We start from the raw sequence: 9,072 nt of genomic DNA, 5'->3' as shown, positions 1-9,072 counted from the left end.
CACACACACACACACACACACAGACATAGAGCATTTAACTTATTATTTACCATTGTTTGTTAGGCCCTTGCTGATTTATTGGCTCAACAGCCGTTTTGCTGAGAATAACACAATGCTCTGCTTTTTATCTGACTCATGCATTTTTCTTGATGCCCACACACTCACAAACTCTCACTCATACACACACACACGCTGAGTGTTAAGTGAGGCTTACATTCAGATGCTGAAAATGTTACATGCTCTTTGAGCAAGAGCACACAACTTGTGTAGTGTTAAAGCATTTTACACACTGTATTGTGAGATTATTTTAATTTTTTGTTTATTTAACAATCACCATTTCTCTCTCCTACAGGTGGAAAACCGACCTAAATACTATGGCAGAGAGTAAGTTGGCTTTCTCTGTAGTAGTAGATTGTGTTAAGCACTTTGTGTCATTACATTATAAACAATGAGGATTATTTTCAATTGGTATGTGGATTTTTCTTCATTAGATTCTTCAGTTTATCAAATAAGCTTACATTTTGCTATTTTTGCATCCAGGTTCCATGGGATGATCTCAAGAGAAGAGGCTGACCAGTTACTGAGTCAGGCAGAGGGCAGCTACCTCATCAGAGAGAGTCAGAGGCAGCCAGGCACTTACACACTGGCTCTAAGGTATGCTAGTCTGGGGAGACAGAACAAACATGAGCTTATTGGCAACACTAGATTTTTCAAAAAAACCGAGAAGAGCATTCTGGAGTAAGAGCATTGTCTTTAAGTGATGACGGGATGGATCCTGCTACCGGGCCCAAACTACTCTGCGTTTAATAAGGCTGTTGTGTTTTTAACATGCTTTAATGCTTTGCATCTTGTTTTATTTAATCTACAAGCACCTAAAACAGTCAGTGATCACTGTCAGCCTCTTTCGGTTTTTATTACCGCTAATTTTAAAGCTCAGTTTTTAAAACCTTATGATGTAACTACAGCCCAGGCAATGCAGCAGTATATTAATGACTAAACTTGTATTATGGATGGATTTTCTCACTTGTTCTCCTGACTGAAGTTTGGTCCTTTTACAACATCCTGCCATTCAATTGCATTTGTCCCTAACCATCGGGAACCCTCACATTAACTTCTATTGAGTGGAAAAAAGTTAGCGTTTGTCCTCCAGCTTCACTGTTTATATTATGCTAACATAGGTGTGTCGGTAGCGATGTAGTGTAGTTTGGGCCCAGACATAGCTAATGACATCAGACTTAAATACTGGATAGAATGGGAGCATGAAGGGAAAACCTTCAAATCAGGGACAAACAGTATCCCACATTCTTGATTTTTAGTTCACCAACACTTGTTGTAATGACTAACTACTCCTGACATTTTGGAGATGTTAGCTCTTTATACAGTAAAGTTACAGTGGGATACAAATAATATCCGGCTGATCCTGCCATGATTTGTCCCCCCGGTTCAAATCACAGACAAACAGTATCTTACAGCTGTTTATGTGTTTAAACCCATTTTGCACAGAAAGGCATTTTTTGAAAAATGTACTGATAGCAATGTTGAATATTATTACACAGTAAAAAAAAAAAAAAAACTACAGGTAAAATAATCACACCGTGACACCTCTGCCTTTCTAAATGGAGGGACAGTAACTGCGTGTGTATATGTAAGCGTGTAAAACCTGAAGATAATCAGATTGACAGTAACAGTATTTTGTTTCTATCTGCCATTCTGCAATTCATCTCATGTAAACAATAACGTGGCGCACAGCGCGACATGAAAAACATTTTTCTTGTAAAGCAAAGGGGGGGCCTAGCAAAAACAGTTTGGGAACCACTGCACTAATATATAATATATATTAGTGCTGTCAAACAAGTAAAATGTTTAATCTAATTCACCACAGGGTTACTGTGGATTCATTTTGATTAATTATGATTAAATATCATTCATTTTTATTCAATATTAATCACATTTCATTTTGCATGATAAAAACAGACCCCAGAAAAATGGGAAAATATATGCACTTAACATGTTTATTGAACATCTTAAACATTCATGTTAACAAAAAACTCTGTAAACATTTATCCACTCTCTCTGTCACTCTTGGAGAGGCACTTGAAGTCCTTGAAACGAGGAACCAAAGCTATGTAAAGCGCTTGTTCTCAACGATATTAATAGGTCTGCAGTTTCTTGCAATCCACTTGGCAATTGTGTCAGTCAATATTTCCGAGGTAGACTTACTGAGTCCCCGATGCTCCGTGAGTGGTTTGTCGCAAGCTGGGTGACGCGTTAGCCAAGGTCCTAGCAGCATCCCCGACTAACGTATGCTTCGTGTCAATGTGATATTTTAAGCTGGAAGTGCTTCGGTGAAAAGAAAATTCATTCTTGCACAATGTGCAGAATACTTTATGTCGGTCGACTGTTCCATCGTGTTATTTTTTTTTAATACTCAAATTTCCTGTTGAGAGGATTGGATAATAGAAGAGAATGGATGGATGGAGTATAAATTGAACCATAAAGGAGATATTTTATGGTTTATGATTTAATTTTATGGACTGCATGTGAGCACAGTTCTGTTGGTTGAAAAAAAACCCTCTCTGTACGCAAATATGCAAAGGGACACAATTGCACTGCGATACATAAATCATAGCTCTAGTACCAACCAGAATCTCTACATGATCTAATTTACTGAAAGGAAAAGCTGTAACCTCAAAACTTCCATCATTTGACTGCCTTAGCTCTGTGTTTATATAAAGTTTAGCTACTAGCTATTAGCCATCTGCAGTTCTTGGGTAGCCATACACAATATTTATAGCTATCAAATATCCATGATAGAACTAGAGTATTATGATCAAATATTTACATTTTGATATATGTTGTGACAGTGTTTTCAAGGCCTTTCCCCCTTATCGGCCCTATTCCAATCTCAAAGCATAGTGTAAACTATATTGATACAGTATCCAGTGCCAGAGTGAGAAGAAATACAGACACAGAATATGATATTAACTACCAAGGCTACACCTTTCTGTCTGTACAAGCACACATTTGTGTGACAGTGCATGCTGCTTTTTAAAGCTTGTCTAATTGTGTTCAGGTGCTGTAAGGTGTGAGGATTTATCTCTGCAGTCAACCTTTAAACAGCTCAGAGGAGCTCAACTTTACGTGCACATGTTTCCTCACAGCAAGGCTTGTGAAAGAGTGAGAGTAAGCCTGTTAACAGTAAGGCTTGTTTCTTGTTTTCTGTCAGTTTACCCGGCTGCCCACACTTCGCTGTTGGTTTTACTTGACTGTGAGCTATCATTTTCTCAGAGTAGGTGTCACACTTTTAAATGGGTGCATGGCTTAATTTGAATTTAGTTTTGGGTCAGTTCGGTCTATTCATAGCTGTGTCATTTTTTTTTTCCACCTGCGCAACTGTTCTCAGTCATTTACTGTCCCTCCTTACCCCTGTGGTTATAATTACCTTCCATAAATACCCTTTCATAAACTTGAGTCCCAGTCTGAGTGGTAGAAAAAAGAAAGGTTGGATTTTGGGTTAATGATTTAACAGTGCTGCTTTAATCTCATTGTGATCCGCTGAGGAAGAAATAACAGCGCACGTGTGGTGGCCCAGTTCAAAGTCTGTGTGTCGATTAGAGTTTGTGCCACTCTTTTCTGGCTCCGTGTTAGCGGAAAGCAAAGCTACAGGATTTTAAATTGGAGAGAGTAACGACATGTTTTGCAGATAACCTCAGTTTTTGACCCTCGACTTACAAAGACTGGCAGATACAAGGTTATTGCTATTTTATAGGCCCTCTCTTATCAAAATTTGTCAAGGTTTGAGTCAGACCCTGAGGATGCATTAATTGAAAAAAAAATTCAAGGAAAAGATTTAACATAAATTTTGATTTTCATAATACCGAATAACAAAATTTGCTCATTTCTTTTATCTGCAGGTTTGGGAACCAAACAAGAAACTTCCGTCTCTACCATGACGGGAAACACTTTGTTGGGGAAAAAAGGTTTGAGTCCATCCATGACCTCGTCACAGATGGCCTCATCACACTCTATATCGAGACAAAGGTGCGTTTTTGCATTGATCTGTCCTTCCTCCTGCTTTCCTTATTTATAGCAGTCCTGTTCAGCAGAGAGACATAAAAGCCTGTGATGCCTCAGTATGAATTATGGATGGGTATTTGTCAGAATGGCAACATTTCTCAAAAAAGTTTTACTGTCTTTGACAGGTGTAAATCCGTCAGTTTGACACATATTTAATCACTTTCATGATCATGTGAACACTTAAATTCCTTAAAAAGTCACAAAGACAGAAGGAAAATTGAAATGCCTTGATGCATGCTCAGTCATCCTGGTAAAGAAATTCCAGAAAGCTGACTCTGTTCATCTGGATGTATTGTGAGTGGGAAAAACGTGTCATTATTCATTCAACTGTCTTATTCAGTCTCAACTGAACAACCTTGACCAACCCAACCTTATAAATGGTATATTTGCATAATGACCCAAATTAGCAACTAGTAAACACTGACTAACAATGGGCCGTCAGGTCAGTTTTATGATCATTGATACATTGATATGCAGATTGTAATGACGATCACATTGACAGTTAAATCAAACAACCTCTAGCTAAGCAGATGGCACAGTCCAGAAGAGCTGTCTCATTAGGCCACGAGTTTGCAGTCTGTTTCCAACTAGAGTCCAGTGGCCAGTCTTTCAGTGATGAAGTTGTACACATCCTGGACAAGGAGAAATGTTAGTTTGAGTGGGGAGTCAAGGAGGCAGTTTCCGTGAAAAGGGAAACACCTACTCTGAATCAAGGAGGGGGCCTATAAGTATATCTTTCATCATTTTAAAATGCTGTGATTGCAGCCATTCCCCAACTCTCTGTGAATGGAACTCATGGTCATTGATCAGTGATCATGAGAATTTGCATATCAACGATCATGAAACTGATCTGACGAGCCATTGTTAGTTAGTAGCACTAGTTTCAGTCATTGCGCAAATGTACTTTTTATAGGGTTGAGGAAACCTGCAGTCAGCATGAAGGAATCACTTAGAGAGAAAATTCTACGTCCAGATGAGCAGAATTCAAATCTCTTTCAGAAGACAGAAGTCCCAATATTTATTATTTGCTAATTTCAACTATAAAAAAAGTGTCTCAGGACACAAAACATGGATAATGAAGAACATTATTACACTGAACAAAAATATAAACGCAACACTTTTGTTTTTGCTCCCATTCCCCATGGGATGGACGTAGAGACCTAAAATTCATTCCAGATACACAATATAACCATCCCTCCCAAACAGTGGTCACAAATCAGTCCAAATGTGTGGTAGTGGGCACATCTGCTATATTGAGATAATCCATCCCACCTCACAGGTGTGCCACATCAGGATGCTGATCTGACATCATGAGTAGTGCACAGGTGTACCTCAGACTGCCCACAACAAAAGGCCACCCTGGAATGTGCAGTTTTGTCTCACAGCAAAATGCCACAGATGCCACAAGCAATGAGGGAGCGTGCAATTGGCATGCTGACAGCAGGAATGTCAACCAGATCTGTCGCCCGTGCATTGAATGTTCATTTCTCAACCATAAGCCGTCTCCACAGGCGTTTCAGAGAATATGGCAGCACATCCAACCGGCCTCACAACCGCAGACCTCGTGTAACCACACCAGCCCAGGACCTCCACATCCAGCAGGTTCACCTCCAAGATCGTCTGAGACCAGCCACCCAGACAGCTGCTGGAACAATTGGTTTGCACAACCAAACAATTTCTGCACAAACTGTCAGAAACCGTCTCAGGGACGCTCAACTGCATGCCCGTCGTCCTCATCGGGGTCTTGACCTGACTCCAGCTCGTCGCCGTAACAGACTTGTGTGGGCAAATGCTCACATTCGATGGCGTCTGGCACGTTGGAGAGGTGTGCGCTTCACGGATGAATCATGGTTCACATTGTTCAGGGCAGATGGCAGCTGAGAATGTCCCAGTTCTTGCATGGCCAGCATACTCACCGGACATGTCACCCATTGAGCATGTTCGGGATGTGCTTGACCGGCGTATACGACAGCGTGTACCAGTTCCCACGAATATCCAACAACCTCGCACAGCCATTGAAGTGGAGTGGACCAACATTCCACAGGCCACAATTGACAATCTGATAGACTCCATGCGACGATGTGTTGCACTGCATGAGGCAAATGGTGGTCACACCAGATACTGACCGGTTCTGGGTCCCCAGACCCCCAATAGCGCAAAAAACTGCACATTCCAGGGTGGCCTTTTGTTGTGGGCAGTCTGAGGTACACCTGTGCACTACTCATGATGTCAGATCAGCATCCTGATGTGGCACACCTGTGAGGTGGGATGGATTATCTCAATATAGCAGATGTGCCCACTACCACACATTTGGACTGATTTGTGACCACTGTTTGGGAGGGATGGTTATATTGTGTATCTGGAATGAATTTTAGGTCTCTACGTCCATCCCATGGGGAATGGGAGCAGTAACAAAGGTGTTGCGTTTATATTTTTGTTGAGTGTAGTTATAGTTGTGGGCCAGCTAAAGAAAAATTAACAGTAAAAATGTAAGGTTTTAGGGGACACAGAAACACTGAACTTCCCATAGACTACCTAAACATAAGTTGGAAGAAGTCTATAAATCTAAAAACGGGGCCAAGGATTTAATTCTCTTCTCAGGCAGCAGAGTACATCGCTAAGATGACCATAAACCCTATCTACGAGCATGTGGGATACACCACTCTGAACCAGGAGCCCACCCTGAAAAAACACCTCCCTCACAGCCAGGAGGAACCTGACGGACCGACTCCAGCCAAAGATGACCACAACACAGAGGAAAGGGTGAGGACAATCAGTGATCTAGATATCGTATATCCTATGAGCGTGATGTCATTTATCTGCTGTAAGATGCACCAAGTTTGACTTCCTAATTATTGTTCAGACTTGTCCAAAACCTTTGAATAGATCATTCAGAGGATCTATACTTTAGAGCTTTAGAGGGTGAATAATAAGAATGATAAACCTTAATCTGTAATCACAATGAATACAAGTCAATATTTTCTGGGCTTATCACTTCCTACAAGAAATGTCAAAATGTGGGTTTTTAAGAAGGATCTTGTGTAGACACTCTGGAAGATGCTTCTTAAAAACATGTTCCTGGTAACTGACCTGAAGGCCTTGGCGGGGGATTGAATAAGAAATGTTGGCTGAAGTTTACAGTCACTTAGATGAGTCCTAGTTTTTTTCATTTTAATCAGAGGAGTGGCAAAGGATGAGGACATTGGAGTCTACACTGTGAAGTCCAGACATGTGGGATAATTAAAAATGGAAAAAAAAGAAATGTATATATTTTGGTTATTTGCTGGCTTAGTAGCATAATGTATACATTACTGTATGTACCCTATCTCCTCGTTAACGGGTCGTCCAATCTGAACTAAACTTTTCACAAGCATGGTCATACATGCAGTGATTATCATTTATTCACCAAAATTTGTATTTGTGACAGAATTTCGTTTCACTCACCTCTAAATACTGAATTAAGACTTTTGAAAAGTATCACAGACTTTGGTTTCAGATAACACGACTTAATTAATTACTGTTAATTACACTAAAGCGCTGCATTAATGTAAATCTGTTACTTTAGGCTGGTCCAAGCAATGCAACAATCCTCTAGTACATGGATGTCAAACATAGGGCACAGTGGCCAAATTCGGCCCTGCAAAAGACTTCAATCTGACCTGCCTGACAGCTTCGGAAAATGTGAAGGAAGGCATAAATTTTGGGTGTGTAAATGTATTTTAATAAGTTGTGCAGGTTTTTCCTGTTGATAAAGACCTTTTCAGATGTCTGTATGAATCCCATCACCTCTTTATCAGGTTCGGCCAATGTGCAGTGTTACGTTCTCCATTTGTGTCCGTTTCAAGTTGCATGTTCAGCGTACGTCACCTGAACGCAAGATAATGGTCGCCAAAATTTGTATCTGCAACAGAATTTTGTTCAAGACTTTGAAAAAGTGCAGCAGACCATTGATAGGGCGTGTTTTTCCTAGCTATTTAACCATTTTTGGTAACAGTGTATACAACATGGTAATAAAAAGTTCTACATTTCTGTTTCAGTTTAACAAGTGATAGTTTAGTTCATACTGGATTTATACTGCGAGCAGTATGAGGTATTATGTAATTTCTTAAAGTCTCTGAACCTTACCTGTGTTACTAGAGGTTATAACATTCATAATGCCTAATGTGAGCGTATATACCACCAAAACGTATAAATGATAAACACATATATCTAAAAAGATTAGACCTTTAAATGTTAAGAGACCACGTAGAGAATTCAAATGAGCAGAGGACAGTTGGTGTAAATGCAGCAGCAGGATAGAAGGATGAGAGTTGAGGAACATGGAGAAAGAAGGTGAAGAAAAAGAAGAAGGAGGCGGAGGATGGATGGATGCAGAGGAGAGATGGCCTCCAGCCAAGGGCTCTGCAGTAAAATTACATAACAGCGGTTTGCCTGTAGAAACCTGCTATGTCCCCAAAGCTACGAAGTATACAGGAATCAAGTTTGTTGTCGGCTCATTAATTTTCGTTCAGATGTGAATTAATTAGAGTGTTAAAGCAGGAACTGAGGGGAAACTTTTTTCCTGTAGGTGGAGGTTTTTTCCTCTTTCTTTCTTTTTTTTTCTTTCTTTTTTTTTTTTAAATAGGAAGATGCGAGGTTTCTTGGTCATCTTGCTAATGACTGAGCAACTTCTAATGCAAATTTCAGTTCTGCAACTGTGAGTTTGTGCTGATGAGTGCATGCAGCTGCATTCAGGCTTATACTACAAAACCCCCAAGACCCCTGCATACACACACAAACACATACACACACAATAATATAATCCAGTTTCCACACACACACACAAACACCCACAGTGCAGTATGTTTATCTGCTAAACCACTGCTCAGCATCATGAGGCCTTATGTGACCTGCAGTGCATGACCACCTGCACTGCACCCCATACATCACTGTGTGTGTGTGTGTGTGTGTGTGTGTGTGTGTGTGTGTGTGTGTGTGTGTGTGTGTGTGTGTGTT

General features: G+C 40.3%; 1 protein-coding gene across 2 annotated transcripts in view; it reads left to right on the top strand.

Moving 5' to 3' along the window:
- Positions 1–9,072, top strand: part of LOC102313387 (N-chimaerin) — a 31,033-nt gene that overhangs the window by 13,925 nt on the left and 8,036 nt on the right. For both annotated transcript variants that reach the window (XM_014338432.2, XM_042221444.1), the window contains exons 5-8: positions 353–384; positions 541–654; positions 3,915–4,041; positions 6,679–6,840. In XM_014338432.2, coding sequence (XP_014193918.1) covers positions 353–384; positions 541–654; positions 3,915–4,041; positions 6,679–6,840 — 435 coding nt within the window. The remainder of the gene's footprint in view (positions 1–352; positions 385–540; positions 655–3,914; positions 4,042–6,678; positions 6,841–9,072) is intronic.

The sequence above is a fragment of the Haplochromis burtoni genome, unplaced genomic scaffold (genome assembly GCF_018398535.1).
Source record: "Haplochromis burtoni strain Fernald_Lab_line unplaced genomic scaffold, NCSU_Asbu1 Contig_67, whole genome shotgun sequence".
In the NCBI taxonomy this organism is placed as follows: Eukaryota; Metazoa; Chordata; class Actinopteri; order Cichliformes; family Cichlidae; genus Haplochromis; species Haplochromis burtoni.
Note: the sequence above shows the minus strand (reverse complement) of the source record. Positions and strands in the feature narration are given on the sequence as shown.